Below are 21,225 nucleotides of genomic sequence, written 5' to 3'. Positions count from 1 at the left end.
CACCTGGTTTGGGTAGCTGAGTGAGGCCATCAACTGAGAGGAGAAACACCCAAAGGGCCCACTGTGGTAGCTTTCCGGATCAGTGTCCCCAGAATAAAGGAGAGAACTACATACAAAGAAGACTTAGGTGTATAAACTATTTATTAACAGACAAGGTCTACAGATTTATTTCTTCTTGGACACACCCACGGTGCGGCCCCTGCGGCCTGTGGTCTTGGTGTGCTGGCCTCGGACACGAAGTCTGCAGGTGAGAAGAGAGAAAGGTCACAGGTCATACACTTGGACCATAAAGGAAACACTTGGGGGGCATGAGAAACCTCTGGGAGTCTAGGGGCAGGCAGGGAGAGGAGACTCCCACCCCACTCACCCCCAGAAGTGGCGCAGCCCTCTGTGGGCCCGAATCTTCTTCAGTCGTTCCAGGTCTTCACGGAGTTTGTTATCCAGACCATTGGCCAGGACCTGGATTTGGAAGAGCAACGTTTTACCCACTGACCTCCTAGGACTAATTCTAATGGGACACCCTGCCTTTCTCTAATCTCTCCCATTTCAATACACACCTGGCTGTATTTTCCATCCTTCACATCCTTTTGTCTGTTCAAAAACCAGTCTGGGATCTTATACTGGCGTGGATTCTGCATAATGGTGATCACACGTTCTACCTGTCAAGCAGGACAAAGGTCAGATACAGATGGCCTCCCTTCCAAGGCAGGCCAGCCCACAGCACCCCCTTCCTTGTCCTCACCTCATCCTCAGTGAGCTCTCCTGCCCTCTTGGTGAGATCGATGTCTGCTTTCCTCAACACCACATGAGCATATCTTCGCCCTACACCCTGAGGAGAGGTTTTGTAATTTGGGGTTGAGTCTGATTTTTTTTATTGTTTGTAAGCCCCACTATTCAGCCTGCAACCGCCCACTGCACTATACTTTTTTAGATACAAAGCCTAACCATTAAACAGAAAAGGTTTTATTCAGGAGCGGGTCCAAAAGAAAGCACATCTTTTCATACTGCTCAACACATACATTCATCAAGTGATGGCTCTTAAGACACTGCAGCAGCACCCAAGAATGGTACCTTCTAGTCTCTGCATTGTGGAGGACCAAAACTTGGCTCTCAACGTGGATGCAGCAGCAAGAGTAAGGACTTTTGGGGTAATAGGGTTGATCAAGGGGTGGGATTGTGGTGCTCTGGGTCTCTAAGGGCCATAGTCCTTTGGGCAGGTCACCTCATCGCAATGATTAGTTTTCTAAGATCACAAACTTGATGGTCTGTGCTCAGAGATGAGCAGGCCACAGGGAGCTAACCACCCAAACCAAACTCAAGAAAACTAACACACTGGTGGCATTGTGCTGGCATCAACACGGGTACTTTGCCACCCAAACTTGCACCTGAATGGTGAAGGATGGTGTGCCAGGTTGAATAGTGCCCCTCCCCTCACTCCACTGTATGTCCACCTAGAATGTGACCTTATCTGGAAAAACGGTCATTCCAAATATACTTAGTTAAAATGAGGTTAGACCAGATTAGTGCAGGCCCTGAATCCAATGACTAGTATTCTCACAAAAAGAGAAGACGCAGAGCAAAGGCCATGTAATAAGAAGAGCGACACAGCTACAAGACAAGAAATAGCAAGGACTGTTGGCAACCACCAGAAGATTGATTCCTAGAGCCTTCTGAGGGAGCTCACACCTTGATTTTGGATGTTTGGCCTCCAGAACTATAGGAATAAGTTTTCTGTTGGTTTAAGCCAAGAAGTAGCTTGTTTCAGTAGCCCCAGAAAACGAAGACTTATTTCCTCTCTGTAAGAAATGACCTGGAATATCAAATTATCAGAAGATATTAAAGTCTAAGCCTCTCATTTACAGATAGGGGTGCCTGGGTGGCTCAGTTAAGCGTCCAACTTGACTTCCGGCTCAGGTCATAATCTTATATAAGTCTGTGGGTTCAAGCCCCGCATAGGGTTCTGCGCTGACAGTGCAGAGCCTGTTTGGCATTCTCTCTCCCTCGAAACAGATAAATGTGAAAAAAATAAAAGATTTACAGATAAAATAGTATGTCTGAGGTTTACTTTAAAATGATAGTGAAGAGTGTAGATAAAACAAGAGTTCATATTTTTAGACGATATTCATAGGGGCTAGTAATTTTCTGCCCTCTACTTTTCAATGTTAAAGTTTTTCCGTAAGTTAAAAAGTTGCTGTTAAGCTAAAATTTTTGAAAGCCCTGTTTGCAGACTGATACAAACTCGCCAACTTCCTAAGTTAGGACCCTAGATCCCCCTTTCTCAGCCAAGGAGACCACCTCTGTTTTCTCCATCCAGAAGAGTATACTCAGGGGACCATCACTCATTATTTGTAGCCCATTGGCCTAGACCATATAATAGAAGAGTTGGCACCAAATTAATATTACTCTCAGAAAGTATTTAATGCGGTGTTACTCATGGGACAGGACCTGAATTCTTCAAACATGGCCAGTGGGTTACTTCCCAGGTTTCCAAGTAACCCACAGATGGCAGTATCACCCTGATTTAGAGGAAAGGCAGAAAACCAGCCAACCTTAAACAGACACAGCGAAAGTCTTCAAGTGGAAACAAAACAATTAGGAAAGGTTCGTTGGTATACAATAATCTGATAAGGTCTGTATTATTTCTCAATATCCTCTTCTGCTTGAGTCAGTTTCCATTCTTCATCCTTCCCCATCCAATTAATCTTATCATTTGTTGTTTTTTTTTTGAGGAATCCCTCCTCATACCCAGCCTCCACTTTCTTCCAGTTTCTAATTATTACCCCCCCTCCCCCATTCTGGATCCTTAGAAAAGACCCTCTCCAAGCTTTTGTTCTCTCACCAAAGAGCTAGGTGCATTTGCTGGCTCTCCACACAATTAGCAAAAACCTCTGTATCGTCTATCTCTAGGAATAACCTTTCCCAGTGATAAGCAAAGTGTAATAAGAGACTTATTACCAAACTCACAAATTACCTTTAAGTCCTTTGGTTAAATTGTTAAGTGGACTACAAACACACATTTAATGAAAGTAAATACAAAACCAGTTAATTTCAAAGAGGCAGAGAGAAAGGGATTAACACAAGCATTCCATTAGCCACCACCATCTTTTATACAGGCACATCTCATTTCATTGCACCGTGCAGATATTGTGGTTTTTGTTCTTTTACACAATGAAGGCTTATGGCAAATTCTGTGTCAAACGAATCTATCGGTGCCATTTTCCTAAAAGCATTGTGCTGGCGTCACATTTTGGTAATTCTCACAATATTTCACTTTTTAGTTAAATATTATAGTCATTATAGTGATCTGTGATTATGACTCCTTGAAAACTCATGATTAGCATTTCTTCCAGCAATAAAGTATTTTTAAATCAAGGTACACACATTTTTTTAGACATAATCCTACACACTTAATATTGACTACAGTGTAAATATAACTTGCATATGCAACAAGAAACCAAAAGATTCATTTGACTCACTTTATTGCCTGGAACTGAGCCTGCCATATACATCTCTATGCTGTGCCTGTGTGTATTCACTATCCCATTTTAGCCTCATACCAACGCTTGGAAAAGGTACTATATTTTATACCATCTTACTAGTTTCACATAATAACCAAAGAAAGCAATCTTTTTATACACCGTTTAAGAAAAAACAAAAGCTGTGCTTCCTGCAGTATAACATGAAAAAGCAAAGGAATTTGATCTGATGAATCAAAGCTAGGATATACAATTCTAAATTAACAAGTTATTTTATATTTGTCTCCTTTACATTTTTTGAAACCAGGCTACAGTATCCTGGATCCATTCCCTAACACTGCATAAATACACCAATTATGCACCAGAAGCAGGGGATTGTGAGCAAGACAGGGACTATCCTCGCCCCCATGATGTCCACAGAAGGGGAGAAAACACACTCAGCCATTCCACAATTATACGTACGGGCCAAAAACTACAATACAATAATGTCTCCATCTGGAAGGCCAGTTCATCAGGTTGGTGAAGGGAATCATCCAAGCCTGTGCTCCCTGACCTAATTCACACAATGAACCAAACACTTGTTCCCATCAACAGAAACAGGAAATGCGTTTCATTCACCTCAGGCATCAGAGTTAAACAACCTGCTCATGATGTAGTGACACCCTCCTACTTCCCAACTATTGGTTTCTTCATGCTGGGAATCTGTTGGCATTTCTATGTACCCCCCCCCCCACGTGCAATTATACAATTTCTAGGGTGTATGTATTCCCACAGTGATGGCTGCTGTTATGATGCACTCCTGTAGGAATCAGAAACCAAATTTAGAACAAACCTCACAAGAGGATCATGGCTGATGGTCCAGTAAAATTTTAGTGAATTCTGGTAGACAAGGGAACCCACTCCCCTTCCCCTACAAGTATCTCAGACTGTTCTCTGGCTTTCTTTACTTACCTTTTGGGGTGAACGTGGCGAGGGATTAGTGGAATTAATCACTTTTAACCATTCTTTTGTTTTTACCCAGCTAGTTGGGACGTGTTTCTTCAACCCTGCCTCACTTACAGCTGTCTTAACCTACGTATCATTTTTAGTCTCCATTCCTTACCCTACTTTACCTTAATTGCAGTGATGGCAAAGGCTATCTTCCGCCGCCCATCGATATTGGTGTTGAGTACTCGCAAAATGTGCTGGAACTTCTCAGGGATTACTAGAGACTGACAGAGATTGGGGGAGAAACCAGACAACACGAATGAACTACTATCAAACAGTAACGTTAAGCTTGTCACACAGGGAGCAACGACCCCCTCCCCCCCTTCAGTTTTCTCACAACAAACTCTCCTCAGTGCTGCAGACAACAGGACATGAAGTGTTCAGGCCCAGGAAAACGCAACCTTTAGGAGGGGGGAGGTCTTCTGCCCGTTCCCAAAAGTATACTCTGAGTGGCAGACACTGGAGGTCCCCATTCACGCCCAACCTTTTCGCCGCTTTCGAGCGCTCTGGGAGGGACTCTTCCTTTGGCCCACTCCCCAGATGTCTTTAGTTATTCTTCCCCGGGGGGCGCCATCCAAAGACTCACACAGAAAGTTACGAACCCGGAGAATAGGCCGTTTCCGGCCTCCTAATAGCAGACTTTCTGTGTCCCAGTTCCGATGTCGCCAGATCCCGCCACTAACCCCAAGCTTACCATGGCGGCGGCCCCAGCGGCGGCGTGTAGGCCTCCTGTGGAAGAGAGAACGGAAGTGACGTCGTACCCTTATATAGCTACCAGACGGAAGAGGCGGAGCTATCTTGCAGGAGCGCTTCAGGAAATTGTGCCAGAGCCTAGTCGACTTCTGGGAGTCGCTATTGATGGCTATAACTTCCGGTGCTGCCTCCCTTTACAATTCGTAAAGTTCTTTGGTGTGAGAGCGGCAAAGGTTCCGGGATGGGATAGTGCTTAAGACTTCCAATTCCCGTTTTCAGTTGGGTGAAGTGGTGAGGGCTGAAGAGGGAAGGTTGGAGTCAAACAACTTAATTCAAATATCTGGGAAGGATTTCGCGCTCCTCAAGACCTTCTAGAATTTGTAGTTCCACTCCAGGGACGGACTCGGCGACTGACAGCTGCCGGAAGTGAGGCTGCGCGGAATGGCCGCTGCTGCGACCATGGCGGCAGCTGCCCGAGAGCTGATGTTGCGGGCTGGGGCCTCAGATATGGAGGAGGAGGAGGGCCCGCTGGTGAGAACGCGGGGCTCTTTCTCTTACGGAGTCTTGTCCGGTCGTCCTCGAGTCAGAAAGGCCTGGGCTGGGTTTAGGCACAAGGGTGGGAGCCCGACTGCTACCGATGATGCTACCTGTTTGGCTTTCCATACCCCCTCCTTGGGACCCGACTTGAGTCTGAGCCGGAAACAGAGTGGCCAAGAGTCAATTTCCCAGAGGCACAATTTCAATTAATTTCCAGATTTGGGGGCAGGATGGAGAAGCAGTGTAGTGTAAAGGTTAAGAACATGGCTTCTATAGTCAGATTGGGTTCCAATTCCAGTTTTGCCACTTACACGCTGTGTGTCTTGGGGCAAGTTAACCAGTCTCTCGGTCGTGCTTTATACACATATAAGGTGAACGAAATAATAAGACGTACCATATAGATTGTTGGTTATTATGGTGAGATGAATGAGTATATGAAGGGTGGCACCTGGCACGCAGGTAAAAGCTATGTGTTAGCTGACGTTTCTAGAAAGGCTGGTGCTCCCCAGAGGGATTGTTGATAGAACACTTGAGATAGCAGGAGTCTGGAAAAGCCTGCATTCAACTGTAAGTTTTGCTCTGTCCTCTGCAACTCCTGATTTTTCCCATTGGGACACCTCTACTCTCCGTGGGTTGCCTGTTTCTTTGTCGTATTCCCTACCTATAAGCCCCAAGTAGTAGATTGGGTACAATGTGAAACTCCTGGAATTTTTTGACTCAGTACCTATGGCTCCCTAGTAAACTCCGGCCCGTCCTCCTCTCCCCTCTCCCACCATGCCATGAAGGTTTGCGGATTATCCCATTATATTTGTTCTCCCTATGTTCTTCCTGTGTCCTTTCCCATTAACTTGTCTCTCTCCAGGGGGGTGGTCCTGGTCTTCAGGAGCCATTGCAACTTGGAGAGTTGGACATCTCCTCTGATGAATTCATCCTGGATGAAGTGGATGGTAAGTGATGGAGGTGGATGCAGACTGCTTATGAGGATCTGAGAGGCAAGGGGGCTGGAAATAATAAGGCTGGGATTGGTGGACAGATGTTCAGTTGGGGGAGGGAGCTGTGGAGCTGGACCCTTACAATAAACTTCTATTTCCAGTTCACATTCAGGCAAATCTGGAGGATGAATTAGTAAAGGAAGCTCTTAAAACGGTGAGGCTTTCGGCTATACTGATCTGCCCCTCCACTTACCCTCCCTTCAAATAATTAAAAAAGGAAACAGTCTCTTGGACTTATAATGTTACCCTGGTGTCTTATTCTCTAGTCCTGTGTTGATTCTGTCCCAGTGTCCCTTCACTGTGACTTTCTCCTAAGCTGCCATGTTTCTGTTCTCCCAGGGCGTGGATCTCCGACACTATTCAAAGCAGGTTGAGCTGGAGCTACAGCAGATTGAGCAGAAGTCCATTCGGGATTGTATCCTCCAGTAGAGAAAATGGGTGATGTTATTAAAATAGGGATTTTGTGGAGTATGGTGCAGGCAGCCTGGGGTGGGGGTGGGGGCTGACATCTTCTCTCTGAAGTTTCTGTCATCTCAGGGAGAAACTGGAGATGTCCTGCAGGTCTGAGAATCTCCAACTTTATGGTGAGGCCCCTTGACTTTTTGTGGGTCAGATATCCAAGAGAGTGAGAACATAGCATCTCTGCACAACCAGATTACAGCCTGCGATGCTGTTCTTGAGGTTAGTAACCATGACCTGTGATCCCTAATAACCCTGAACCAGATCATGGTGTCTGGTGCCATTCTTTAGGTCATCAGTCTCAGATGGGGATAGTTAGATTCATTTTCAGGGTGACCTCAGCAGCCTTTCTTGTTGTTACTGCCATAACTAATGTTGCTTGCCAGTGACCTTTGGGGTGCTTTTTACCTCATCACCTGCTACCCTCATGGGCTGATACTGAAGACTTCAATAAACTTAGGTGGCCCATTTGTCCCCTACCTACCCTGTGGTGCTCCAGCAACATCTCTGTCCTCCCCCCAGCGCATGGAGCAGATGTTGGGAGCTTTTCAGAGTGACCTCAGCTCTATCAGCTCTGAGATCCGGACACTGCAGGAACAGTCAGGAGCCATGAACATTCGGCTTCGAAACCGCCAGGCAGTTCGGGGGAAACTTGGGGAACTTGTCGATGGTCTGATAGTGCCCTCTGCTCTGATCACGTGAGTTGCCAGTTTGAAGAGTCACAATGTCTGTAGCAGGTAGTTGGGCTGGGGTGACCTACCTTACTTATCACGTGGGTCTCCTGGCTTCATGTCATCAGGTGCCTTCCAGAAACTGTTGGGTGGGTTGACAGCCCTTTCAATCTTGATGCATCCAAGATTAGGAATCATCCAGGGTCAGGCATGTAGTGAGCAGTTTCAAGGCTTATGGGCATGGGAGCAGGGGGAGAGGTTCCAGGAACTTTGTGCATGTATCCTGACTACGTGATACAGTGTGAGAAGGGAGAGGAGACGGTGGATATAAGGGATACGGTTTGGGGTCTAGGGATGTCTGGGTCTCCCTCCTAACCCCTTCCACCCATCCCTGCTACCCAGGGCAATTCTGGAGGCCCCAGTGACAGAGCCCAGGTTCCTGGAACAGCTACAGGAACTGGATGCCAAGGCAGCTGCAGTCCGAGAGCAGGAGGCTAGAGGCACAGCGGCCTGTGCAGATGTCAGAGGCATACTCGACCGGCTCCGGGTCAAGGTGAGAGATGGGGATGATAGCCCAGAGATGATAATACTCTTCCTGACACCTTCAACTTAGATTTCCCTGGCAGCGCTCATTGTAGCTTTTCCCCAAAACTTCACCCTACCTTTACCTGGCAGACCTCATCCTCACGTCTCTGGCTTCCCCTGAAAATTTAAAGAAATACTGAAGAGGTATTCTCTACCCTTCATCCTCCAATATTTAACATTTGGTACTTCCCCCACCACTTCCTGAACAGTAATAAGGTTGCAGCTTCATGCCCTGTGTTTGGTCCCCCGTGTCTAGGCAGTGACGAAGATCCGAGAATTCATCCTGCAGAAGATTTATTCCTTCAGAAAACCAATGACCAACTATCAGATCCCCCAGACGGCACTGCTGAAATACAGGTCACCACCTGAAGGAAGGGCTCAGGATGGCCTCTGAAGTATTGAGCAGCCCATTGCAGTGTCTGCTTTTTTGGGGAGGCAGGGATACTGACTCATCCCTGGCCCCTCCAGGTTCTTCTATCAGTTTCTACTGGGCAATGAACGAGCAACAGCAAAGGAGATCAGGGATGAATATGTGGAAACACTGAGCAAGATCTACCTGTCTTATTATCGCTCTTACCTGGGGCGGCTCATGAAGGTGCAGGTGAGGCCAGGGAGAGAGGCATTCCTAGGAACGTGGGCTGGGAAGAGGGACCACCTCTGGGCAAGGCTGGACAGTAGACAAAAATTTTTTATCACTATAGGAAGAGATGGTTACCAGTTCTCTTTTCTCTTTTTTCTAGTACGAGGAAGTGGCTGAGAAGGATGATCTAATGGGCGTGGAAGACACAGCAAAGAAAGATATCCTAGACCTGAGGAACCCACATACTAGCCCTTGACAGGGAGGGTACTTCCAGCTCAGCCTCAAAGGCATTGCTTCTTGCCTTTTTCTTTGTAACCAAAACCTTTGAGAATGTGATGAAGGCTGTGGCCTTCCTCCCCAGAAAAAGGCACACATCATTTTGACACATGGTTTTGCATATGGTATCAGGGAGGATAGAAGCTCTCTGAAGCCCATTCACAAGTATCAGGTAGAGTGAGGTCCTGGTACTGGGAAGGAAGTACATCTAGGCTGTGTCTAGCTGCCTCCAGTCCCTGAAGGCACTGGGTCTCTGAGTCTGTCACAGTTGTGATCTTATTATTTTCCCTGACCCTTCACGATTCTTCTCGAAGCCTTCCCTCCGCAGCAGGAACACCATCTTCACCCTGGGGACTCGTGGCTCTGTCATCTCCCCCACTGAACTGGAGGCCCCCATCCTGGTGCCCCACACTGCACAGCGGGGAGAACAGAGGGTAGGAGAAGGAACAAGAGTCTGTCACGAGGGGACGCTGAGCCTTGGGTGGGGGAGGCCAGACTGGGCAAAGCCACCCATGCTGTAGGTCCCTGTATCAATTTCCTTAGAACTGGGAGTGGCCTTCTCAGGTCACCCGAGCGTTCTGTGATGTGAGGAGGGTTAAGACTGTTGACTTTGGGGCGTATAGAGGGAGAGACTGGCTGAGGGGCGTGACATGTCATGAGGCAGGTTGTGGAGGTGAATGCATGCATAAAAACGGCAGGTGGGGGTAGGTTCTTCTCTTGTGCCCCTTGTCCCCCCTCCTCCTTTCAGTACACACTCAGGTTGCTCTTTCTCAGTCTGCACTTGGGTCAGATGGGAAGGGCCTCCTGAGCTCTCATTACCCAAGCTCAATGGTTTTCCAGCTCTGTCTCTGGGGAGTCAGTGTTGGGATCCATCCCTTCTGTTTCTCTTCTTTACCCCTCCCATCCTAGTATCCCTTCGAGGCCCTCTTCCGCAGCCAGCACTACGCCCTCCTAGACAATTCCTGCCGTGAATATCTTTTCATCTGTGAATTCTTTGTTGTGTCTGGCTCGGCTGCGCACGAGCTCTTCAATGCTGTCATGGGCCGTACACTCAGCATGACCCTGGTGAGATCCCCAGCTCCTGTGCCCTTAGACCTCTTTGTCCTCAGTCCTCTTTAACACCTTAGTGGAGTCCTAGCTGTGGTGGTACTGAAACCAGGATTTCCTTATTCTAAAATGTCTAATCCTCATACTCGCAGAGTATATGAAACCCTCAAAGCTTGGGGTCCTGAGGTTACCCCTACTACTGACCCACACTCAGGCAGTAACATCTGAAAACAGAGGGGCCCCCGAAATAGTGCTCAGCCCTGAATTCTGCTGTGATGGGCTTGTGATCATAGATCCTGATGGGCAAGGCAGCAGGACCATGTGAGTGGCCAGTGGACAGGGAAGGAGGGACCATTTCCTGAGAGATCACACCTCTCCCTCCCTTCCTTCCAGTGCCACCTCCCCATAGGAGCACATGCATTTGTCCATAGCCTCTGGGAATGACACAGTAACATTCTTTTCCAATCTTCTGTTTGTCCCTGAATCATAGAAACACCTGGAGTCCTATCTCACTGACTGCTACGATGCCATTGCTGTTTTTCTCTGTATCCACATTGTTCTCCGATTCCGCAACATTGCAGCGAAGAGGGATGTTCCTGCCCTGGACAGGTCACTGAGTTCTGGTCCTTGATGCCCACTGCCCTTGAACCCATAGTCTTACATGACCCTGCCCTGACCTTTGGACTGCTACTGACCTGATACCTGATTCTTACTCCCATTCATCTGCCTGGAGATAGTACTGCTTTCTGATTCACCTTTCATACCAGTCCTGCTTCCACCAGCCATCAGCTGTTAATTGGGTTCCCCCCACAGAAACTCTTCCCCTGCCCCCCCCCCCCCCCATTTCTTACTGACTTCTTAAGTTTTTATTTTAATTCCAGTTAGCTAACATATAGCATTCTATTAGTGTCAGGTGCACAATATGCTCATTCAACAATTCCATACATGACCCGCTGCTCCTCACGACCCCCCTGTTTCTTGCCAGCTGATCTCTGATTCTGATTAAGCCTGCAGGTACTGGGAGCAGGTGCTTGCCTTGCTCTGGCCACGGTTTGAGCTGATCCTGGAGATGAACGTCCAGAGTGTCCGAAGCACTGACCCTCAGCGCCTTGGGGGGCTGGATACTCGGCCCCACTATGTAAGACAGGACAAGGGTAACAAAGGGGTTCTGAAAGGCAGGGCTGTTAGCTTCACTGTGGGGTTGGCCAGGTGTCCAGTTGTGTTGTGGGCCTGGCTGGATATTTGGGCACACTGTGTGAGGGGGCAATGTAGGAGTGCGCGTGAACTCGGTGAGCTGGGCACTGTTGGTTAGAGGGATGGGAGGTAGGAGTTAATTGGCCAGCTCCCAGGGACTCGGGCAGGGGGTTGGTGTGAATTTTCTTCCTACTTTGTCTCCCCAAGATCACACGCCGATATGCAGAATTCTCCTCTGCTCTTGTCAGCATCAATCAGACAATTCCCAACGAGCGGACGATGCAGCTGCTGGGACAGCTACAGGTGAGGGCGGACAGGACAGCCTTCCCAGCAGCCCAGCTGCCGCAGCCACCTGAGTGTGAGGAGGGCCGTGCGCCCTTGCCTCCACTTGTGTCACCTCCTTCTGACTTTCCCAGGTGGAAGTGGAGAATTTTGTCCTGCGGGTGGCAGCTGAGTTCTCCTCAAGGAAGGAGCAGCTGGTGTTCCTGATCAACAACTACGACATGATGCTGGGTGTGCTGATGGTACAGACACTGCTTCTCCCTTCCTCCCCACCTGGAGAGTTTGGCTTCCCCTACTGCTCTGTTAGCTCCCTGAGGACAGACATGATGTTGGTTTTGTTCCATGTTTTATTCTTGGCGTCTGGCACAGTGCCTGGCCAAGTACAGTAAATGCGGAAGGAAGGGGATATCCTGAAGTGAAGGGCTGCTTCTCCCCACACTTGAGATTTCCCTTTGTCGTCCCTTAGGAGCGGGCTGCAGATGACAGCAAAGAGGTTGAGAGTTTCCAGCAGCTGCTCAATGCTCGGACGCAGGTAGGGGTGTGGGGAAGAAGAAAGGATGGTCTTGTGTGCTGTTTTCAGTTCTGTGTGTGTGTCTGTGTGTGTCTGTGTGTGGGTGTGGCAATTAAAGGATATTAGGTACACAGACTTGCAACTATTGGTCAGCTTTATTTTCTTTTGTATTTTTTTTTATGATATACGTGCTCCTGAAGCCACTACATGCCTTGGCAATAACCAGCATCAAACACTGAATTCTTCCTCACTCCATTTCCTCACTTCTCAGGGTCTCCCCTTGACCTATATGTTGTGTTTACCATGTTCTTGCTTTTAAAAATACATAACAGAAAGAAAAAAAATGTATATATATACGTATATACACACACACACACACATGTGTATATATGTATGTATGTATGTATGTATGGTAAGGCAATAATTATTTAGTTTTGTTTTTTTAAAGTTTTTGTTTTTTATTTTCTTTTTTGAAGTTGGCTCTACACCCAGTGTGGGGCTCAAACTCACAACCTGACACTGAGCCACCCAGGAGCCCCTGTGTATTTCTTTTCGATTTATAAAAGTTTTTTTGTATTAATTTTATTTATGAAACCAATGTTTTGATCATATAGTTTGTAGATATTTTTCGGTGTTTTATCTTTTTATTTTTTTTATGTTGTCTTAAGATGGACATCTTAATTGTCCATCTTAATTATCTTAATTGTCTTAAAATTAATCTTAATTTTAATATGATTGACTTTACTGATCTTTATTTTTCTGTCTTGTTAGAAATGTTGGGGCGCCTGGGTGGCTCAGTCGTTTAAGCGTCCAACTCTTGATCTCAGCTCAGGTCTTGATCTTGGGGTCATGAGTCAAACCCCACATTGGGCTCTGTGCTGGGTGTGAAGTCTACTTAAAAAAAAAAAAAAGTCTTACATTATCCCAGGGTCAGAAAAATATTATACTACATTTTCCTGTTAATGTAGAATTTTGGTTTTTACGTTTAAGCCCTAAATTTACCTGGAATTGATTTTGTGTATGATGTGAGGTAGGAATCTAATTTAATATTTTATGTATAGAAAATGATGGAACCAGAACTATAGAAAATCCCTTTCTTTCTCCATACACAGTGTGCTTCTGTCAGATAGCAAAATGTGTCTTTGTCTCTGTTCTTTTTTTTTTTATGGTTTTTTTTTTTTTTTATTTTGAGAGAGAGAAAGCAGAGAAGGGGCAGAGAGAGAATCCCAAGCAGGCTCTGCACTGTCAGCACAGAGCCCAGCACGGGGCTTGATCTCACAAATCACGAGATCATGACCTGAGCCCAAATCAGGAGTCTGCCGCTTAGCTGACTTGTGCCATCCAGGCACCCCTTGCCTGTCTATTCTATTCCATTGATCAATTTGTCTAACCTGCAATGCAGTTTTAATTATTGTGCTTTATAACGATGCAAACATGCTCTATGATTATGCAAATATTATGCTATATTATTACACAAATTCTACCTTTTTTAGGAGTATGTTGAGTAGTGTTGACCTCTTGATTTTTCATATAAATTTTACAGTCAGCTTGTAAATTTTGACATTTAAAAAAGTCCGTTAAGGATTTTGATTGGAATTGCACTGATCAATTTGAATCAGTTTGGAAGAATTGATAGTTATGGTATTGAAACGTCTCATCCATGAACATGGGCTCCCCATTTTTAAGGATATTCTTTAATGTCTTTTTTTTTTTAACTTTTTGTTTTTAGTGTTTATTTATTTTGAGAGACAGAGAGAGACAGAAAGCAAGGGAGGGGCAGAGAGAAAGGAGAGAGAGAATTCCAAGCTGGCTCCAAGCTGCTAGTGCAGAGCCCATTGCAGGGCTTGATCTCACAAACTGTGAGACCATGACCTGCACCAAAATCAAGAGTTGGACACTCAACCAACTGAGCCACCCAGGCGCCCCGTCTTTAATGTCCTTTCATAACCTTTTATAATTTTCAACACAAAGACATTGCAGATCTTTTGTCAGTTATTCCTAGGTAGGTGTAATATATAGATTTCATCCTACTAGGAGTAAATAAATCCTCTCTAATTCTCTGTGTTTAATTTCTTACATCTTTGATCTTTTACTTTTCTGGCTAGGACCTCTCTGACAATGTTGAACAATTGAATAGTGTGCAATAGTGAGAACCCCTGTCCTGTTCCTGATTTTAAAAGGAATGCTTTCATCACTTTCCCATTAGGAATAATGCTGCTGTGTTTTTGTAAATGCCCTTTATCAGGTTAAGAAAATTCCTTTCAATCCCTAGTGTACTGGGAGTTGTTACTGTAGTTATTCCTATTAGGAATAAACCCACATTCAGGAATAATTACTAGGAGTACTAGGAATAATTGCTAACTTTTTTCCTTTCAAATTGTTCAGACTTCCTGATCTATTCTTTTAGAATTTGCCTTTTAAATAAACTTGTTACTTAAATATTATCATTTTTAAAAGAAATTTTCTTGTTGTTTGAATTGCCGTGTAGAAATGCTCTTGAGGGTGCCTGGGTGGCTCAGTTGGGTAAGTGTCACACTCGTTTTTTTAATGTTTATTTTTGAGAGAGAGACAGAGCACGAGCAGGGGAGGGGCAGAGAGAGAGACACACACAGAATCCAAAGCAGGCTCCAGGCTTTCAGCTGTCAGCACAGAGCCCGACGCAGGGCTGGATCTCACGAACCTCCAGATCATGACTTGAGCCGAAGTCAGACGCTTAACCGACTGAGCCACCCAGGTGCCCCAAGTGTCTGACTCTTGATTTCGGCTCACGTGATCTCCTGGTTTGTGGGCTGGAGCCTCACATGGAGCTCTGTGCTGACAGTGTGGAGCCTGTTTGGGATGCTCTCTCTCACTCTGTCCCTCCCCTGCTCACGTGCGCATGCTCTCTCTCTAAATAAATAGACAAATAAATAAATAAACTTAAAAATTAAACAAAAAAGAAATGCTATTGATTTTTGTGTATCAACCATATACAAAGCCACCTCCTTAACTTTTTATTTCTAAACATTTCTGGAGGTAGTGTGTGCGTGTTTCTATGTAGATATGACAGTTTTAGTTATTCCTTTCTAATCCTTAAGTCTTTAATTTCTTATGTCTTTATTCTCCTCCTGTACTGGCTAGTACCTCCACACAAAGCTGAATAGTTGAGTAGAAGTGATGACAGTGAGAACCCTTATCTTTTCTTAGTTTTCAAAGGAATGTTTTCATCATTTCCCCATTAAGAGTAACATTGCTGTAGGCTTTTTATAGTTACCCTTTCTCAGGTTGAGAAAATTCCTTTCAATCCCTAGCATGCCAAGAGTTATTATCATTACTAGTTTTTCATTACCTATCAATAATTACTTCATTTTTAAAAATTCAAACATAATTAACATACAGTGTTATATTAGTTTCAGGTGTACAATATAATGATTCAATACATGTCTCAGTGCTCATCAAGATAAGTGTACTTTGAACTTCCTTAATCTATTTCACTCTTCCCCCTACTCTCCATCCCTCTGGCAACCACGTTTGTTCTCTGTGTCTAAGAGTCTACTTTTTGGTTTGTCTCTTTTTTTGACTTTGTTTTGTTTCTTAAGTTCCACATATGTGTGAAATCACATATGGTATTTGCCTTTTTCTGACTGACTTATTTCAGCTAGCATTATACATTCAGGGTCCTTCCATGTTATTGCAAATGGCAGGATTTCATTCGTTTTTATGGCTGATATTCCATTGTATATTCCTTGTCCTTTCATCTGTTGATGGACACTTTGGTTATTTCCATATCTTGGCTGTTGTAAATAAGGCTGCGATAAATATAGGGGTGCATATTATCTTTTCAAATTAGTGTTTTTGTTTTCTTTGGGTAAATACCCAGTAGTGGAATTACTGGATCATATGGTAATTCTATTTTTAATTTTTTGAGGACCCTCCATACTGTTTTCCACAGTGGCTGCACCAGTTTGCATTTCTACCAACAGTGCACGAGGGTTCATTTTTCTCTACATCCTCACCAACACTTTGGTGTTTAATTTACAGTAGGCCAGAAGTTACTGTTTATTGAAAGCATGAATGGGTGTTGAATTTTTAATCAAGAACGTATGCTTTTTCTTCTGCAGTGGTTGAGGTAATTACATGGTTTTTCTTCTTTATCAGTTTTATGGTTTATGACATTTGTAGACTTTAGAATGTTAAACCTTGCCAGAGGCTTCTGGGTGGCTTGGTTGGTTAAGTGTCCAACTTCGGCTCAGGTCATAAATCTCACAGTTCGTGAGTTCAAACCCCATGTCGGACTCTGTGCTGACAGCTCAGAACCTGGAGCCTGCCTTGGATCTGTGTCTCCCTCTCTCTCTGCCCCTCCACCACTCATGCTCGTGCTCTCTCTCTCTCTCTCTCTCAAAAATAAATAAACATTAAAAAAAACTTAAGAAAAAAAAAAGAAAAGAATGTTAAGGGCACCTGAGTGGCTCAGTTGGTTAAGCGTCCAACTTCAGCTCAGGTCATGATCTCACAGTTTGTGAGTTTGAGCCCCACATCGGGCTCTGTGCTGACAGCTTGGAGCCTGGAGCCTGCTTCGGATTCTGTGTCTCCCCCCTCTCTCTGCCCCTCCCCTGTTTGTGTTCTGTCTCTCAAAAATAAATAAACGTTAAAAAATTAAAAAAAAAAAAAACAAGAATGTTAAACCATTCTGGATTTGATCTAATTCATTTAGAATTTTTGCTTCTTTGTCCATAGGTGATACTGGCCATTGATTTTCTTTCCTTGTACTGTCTTTGTATGGTTTTGGTACCAGAGTCATACTGGATTCGGAGGAGGAGGTAGAAAGGAAATATGCCTTCTTTCTTTCTATTCTGAAAGAGTTTAAGGTTGAAATGATCTCTTCCTTGAAAGTTTCATAGAACTTGCCAACAAAAGCATTTCCGAAGATTTAAAACAATGAAATTCCCTCAAAGTATCGCTTTTATTGAATTGTGTAAGTTTGAATATGTAGCATTTTTGAAATAAGTCAGTTCTAAGAATTTTAATATTTCAATTATTTCTTCTTTAGATCCATGAGATTTTTGGAGGAGTATTTTAAAATTTCCAAAACTGGTTTTCTTATTTATCAAAGGTTTTTTGTTTTTTTTTTTAAATTAATGTCTAACTTAATTACATTGTAGGTAGAGAATGTGGGGTTTTTTGGTACTGAGTTTTGGAAATTTTTTTAGATGCACTTGTGGCCTAGTACATGATCAACTTTTATAAATGCTCCACGCATGGTTGAGAAGGATGTGTATTCTGTAATTGCTCAGTGTGGAGATCCAAGCTTTTTAATTGTATTGTTCAAATTATCTACATCTTTAATGATTTTTTTTTTTTTGCGTGTACTTATCAGTAGTTGAAAGAGATGCTTTGAAATTTGTAGACTTGTCACTTTTTTACTGTAGTTCTATCAAATTTTGCTTTACATAGTTTTAGCTTATTTTATCTAAATTCTTAAAAGTTTAGAATCGGGGGGCGCCTGGGTGGCTTGGTCGGTTAAGCGTCCGACTTCGGCTCAGGTCATGATCTCACGGTCCATGAGTTCGAGCTCCGCGTCGGGCTCTGTGCTGACAGCTCAGAGCCTGGAGCCTGCTTCGGATTCTGTGTCTCCCTCTCTCTCTGCTCCTCCCCTGTTCATGCTCTGTCTCTCTCTGTCTCAAAAAAATAAATAAACGTTAAAAAAAAAAAAAAAAAGTTTAGAATCGGGGGCCACCTCACCAGCCCATTCCTAATCTTGTTGAGTGGTCATCTTTGTGTCTATATTTTTAGCTTCTTTGAATGTTTCATACAGAATGCACAACCACTGTGTATCTGATAGTTCTGATGTTGGCAATCTTTGCAGGTCTAAGTCCATTGCTTACTATCTGTACTGATTCTTATGGTAGTTTTTCCTTTCTTATGTGTCTGGTGATCTTTGAGTTGATTGCCTGATCTTATGATCAGGGGGAGTCATATGGGCCTAAAATGGGATTGAGGATATTTTTCTTTTTTCAGTAATTTTATTTTTTAATTAATTATTTTTTTGAGATTGAGAGAGAGGAGAGGGAACACATGAGCTGGGGAGAGGGGCAGAGGGAGAGAGAGAGAATCTTAAGCAGGCTCCACACTCAGCATGGAGCCTGATGCAGGGCTTGATGCCCATGTCCCTGAGGTCATGACCTGAGCCGAAATCAAGTGTCGGAAGCTCAACTGACTGAGCCACCCAGGCACCCTGAGGATATTTTCTTTCAAGAGGATTTGTCTCTGCCTTTGTAATAGCTGAAAGACGCAATCCACTTAGATCTACATCAGTACCTCTTTGAGGTTCTCATGAGAGACCCAGGCTCTGCTTCTCCACCTGAGTCTGCCATCAGACTCCCTCCATTTCCAGATAGCAGACTTGCTATGGCCATTTGCCTTCTGGTAGCCTTGCCTCTCCCAGCCGCCCACCCCTCTGGTTCCGGCCCTGACCCCAATTTATTATTACTCTGCTTCCAGCTCCAGTTTAGTTTTTTGGTTTTTGTTTTTGAAGAAGGGGATCCTTGGAGATTTCCCCTACCCCTGAGACCAGTGGTGTCTTAAAGTATATAACTTGCTCTGGGAGTGTTCTGAGGACCCGGTCAGTCATGATCCGCAAGGAAAGGTGCTGACACCAGGGCCACTTGACCCTGTGTATATGTGTATTTCTACAGGAATTCATTGAAGAGTTGCTGTCTCCCCCTTTTGGAGGTCTGGTGGCATTTGTGAAGGAAGCGGAGGCTTTGATTGAGCGTGGACAGGCTGAGCGGCTTCGAGGGGAAGAAGGTATGAGGATGATGTGGTAGTGGTGGGTTCAGTGGTAAGGTGAGTGGAAAAGAAAAATGAGAGGGTGCAGATCCCATGAGGAGGGTAGAGTAGGAAAATGGGGTTGGATGCTGAGGAAGGCTGTGCCTGGGGGAGGACTTTGGGACAAAGATCACCCTAGCCAAGTCCTTCTCTGACACCCTCTCTCTTTCCTCCTGCCATCAGCCCGGGTTACTCAGCTGATCCGTGGCTTTGGTAGTTCCTGGAAATCATCAGTGGAGTCTCTGAGTCAGGATGTAATGCGGAGTTTCACCAACTTCAGAAATGGGACCAGTATCATCCAGGTGACTTACAACTCCCAGCCCTCACTTTGCCCCACTCTGTCACTAGTTGTTTTCCCTCTCTTTTCCCTGGGCTCGCATCATGCAAGTGACCCTTGATCGTCAACTACCAGCATGCCCAGAATTCTGGATGAGCCCTAGCCTGATTCCTAACATCATCTTCACCACCCCACATGATCCTTCCATGACTTTCTCTGACCAGGGAGCTTTGACCCAGCTGATCCAGCTCTATCATCGGTTCCACCGTGTGCTCTCTCAGCCCCAGCTCCGAGCTCTCCCTGCCAGGGCTGAGCTCATCAATATTCATCATCTAATGGTGGAGCTCAAGAAGCACAAGCCCAACTTCTGATGTCTCGGACCCTGGGATCCACCGGCCTTCTCCATGGACTTCTGTACCCTATCCCAGACTCTTCTTCACCTGGGGTTTCCTTTCCAGTTCTCCCTCTGCCTCCCAGGTCCTTGACATGCCTCACCCTGCCTTCATTCCCCAGACCCTGCCTTATCAGGATAAGCTGAATTTCCTTGTTTTCAGGTTCCCAGGACCACTTCCCCCTGGCCTTCCAAAACACCTTTATCATTTTCCCTATTTCATTCACCATCCTTCCCCCACACACATACACCTAAGTTTTCTTTCCCCAGTAAAACCTTCACTGCCTTGGTCTCTGGTTTACTCAACTCTTGTCACCATGTCCTGAGTCACAAAAGCCCCAGCTCTTGGAATTGGTGGCAAGGTGAAACTGCCTCCAAGTCATTGATTCCTCTCCCCTGGCCCCACCCCCAGTGTTTTGTTTTTTGTAGCCTTTTTTTTCTTTTAATATTTATTTTTGAGAGAGTGTAAGTGTGGGAGGGGCAGAGGTGGGGGGACAGAGGATCCAAGCGGGCTGTGCACTGACAGCAGCAACCCGATGCAGGGCTTGAACTCATGAACCAAGAGAACATGACTGAGCCACCCAGGTGCCCCTTTTCTATGGCTTTTTGACCTAAGATCTCAGCAACTTGAACACTAACCAGTCCCCTCCTGGCTTGAGAGTTACTCCAAGGTCAGCTTGCAGAAAACAATAAATATTTAATATGACGTAACACACCTTTCCCATTTCCTTCCTCTTTCCTCCTTGGGCCTTCAAGTGGCCCCATCTCTGTTCCAGGGTCACCTTTCCTCTCAGGCTACCTCCTGGGCTTACCTCCCTTCTGATGGGTATCCATAAGGAAGGGGTACTGGTAGTAAACTTTTTTTTTTTTTAATTTTTTAACGTTTATTTACTTTTGATATGGAGACAGAGTGCAGGTGGGGGAAGGGCAGAGAGAGAGAGGGAGACAGAATCTGAAGCAGGCTCCAGGCTCCCAGCTGTCAACAGAGCCCGACGGGACTTGAACTCACCAACTGTGAGATCATGACCTGAGCCAAAGTTGGATGCCTAACCAACTAAACCACCCAGGCGCCCCCCCCCCCCCCCCCCCCCAGATAATAAACTCTTAACTGCTTCAGGCCAAAGAAGTGGTGGCATTGGTTTTAGGCAGGAACTATTTCATGAGTAACCAGCCTGGTGGAGGAAGGTGGCCCCTGTTTAAGATGGCCAATGCATCAGGTGCTGGGAACATGGCTGTGCAGCCTCCGGCACTGTCCTATGGCTGCCTTGGTTCCCCACTATGGTCTCTCCTTGCATCCCTGCCCCCAAACTGACCCTGGGACTGTCTCCTTTCCTTGAACATCAGCTTTTGAGCTCCTCTGGTTCTGGCTGGCACAACCCTTGATGGAGGGCTGTAGCACCTACACCACTGAGGCAGGTGTAGGACAGGTCTGCAGTGTGTCTGTCTCATCCATTTCTATG

The 21,225-nt window shown here is 45.3% G+C and overlaps 2 protein-coding genes across 3 annotated transcripts; one reads left to right on the top strand and one right to left on the bottom strand.

Moving 5' to 3' along the window:
- Nucleotides 1-123: 123 nt before the first annotated feature.
- RPS18 (ribosomal protein S18) lies at nucleotides 124-5,620 on the bottom strand. Of its 2 annotated transcripts, none has more exons than XM_043591141.1 (6): nucleotides 5,615-5,620; nucleotides 4,589-4,687; nucleotides 743-829; nucleotides 558-659; nucleotides 368-459; nucleotides 124-241 (listed from the first exon to the last, which is right to left on the bottom strand). In XM_043591141.1, the coding sequence occupies exons 1-6, from the start codon at nucleotides 5,615-5,617 to the stop codon at nucleotides 166-168; spliced, it is 459 nt and encodes a 152-aa protein (XP_043447076.1). In that variant the 5' UTR covers nucleotides 5,618-5,620; the 3' UTR covers nucleotides 124-165. The 2 variants fall into 2 exon arrangements, with proteins under 2 accessions (XP_043447076.1, XP_043447075.1); XM_043591140.1 differs by lacking the exon at nucleotides 5,615-5,620 and adding an exon at nucleotides 5,158-5,267.
- VPS52 (VPS52 subunit of GARP complex) lies at nucleotides 5,302-20,476 on the top strand. Its single transcript, XM_043591133.1, has 20 exons — nucleotides 5,302-5,687; nucleotides 6,556-6,640; nucleotides 6,787-6,839; nucleotides 7,025-7,100; nucleotides 7,299-7,366; nucleotides 7,667-7,842; nucleotides 8,218-8,368; nucleotides 8,657-8,757; nucleotides 8,869-9,001; nucleotides 9,141-9,198; nucleotides 9,557-9,690; nucleotides 10,166-10,321; nucleotides 10,794-10,912; nucleotides 11,318-11,441; nucleotides 11,705-11,800; nucleotides 11,914-12,021; nucleotides 12,246-12,311; nucleotides 18,965-19,076; nucleotides 19,281-19,399; nucleotides 19,599-20,476. Exons 1-20 carry the CDS (start codon nucleotides 5,598-5,600, stop codon nucleotides 19,743-19,745), a joined length of 2,172 nt encoding a protein of 723 aa, XP_043447068.1. The 5' UTR covers nucleotides 5,302-5,597; the 3' UTR covers nucleotides 19,746-20,476.
- Nucleotides 20,477-21,225: the final 749 nt, after the last annotated feature.

This window comes from Prionailurus bengalensis, chromosome B2 (assembly GCF_016509475.1).
Source record: "Prionailurus bengalensis isolate Pbe53 chromosome B2, Fcat_Pben_1.1_paternal_pri, whole genome shotgun sequence".
Classification (NCBI taxonomy): domain Eukaryota; kingdom Metazoa; phylum Chordata; class Mammalia; order Carnivora; family Felidae; genus Prionailurus; species Prionailurus bengalensis.
The sequence above is the reverse complement of the archived record's forward strand: the minus strand, read 5'-3'. Positions and strand labels throughout refer to the sequence as shown.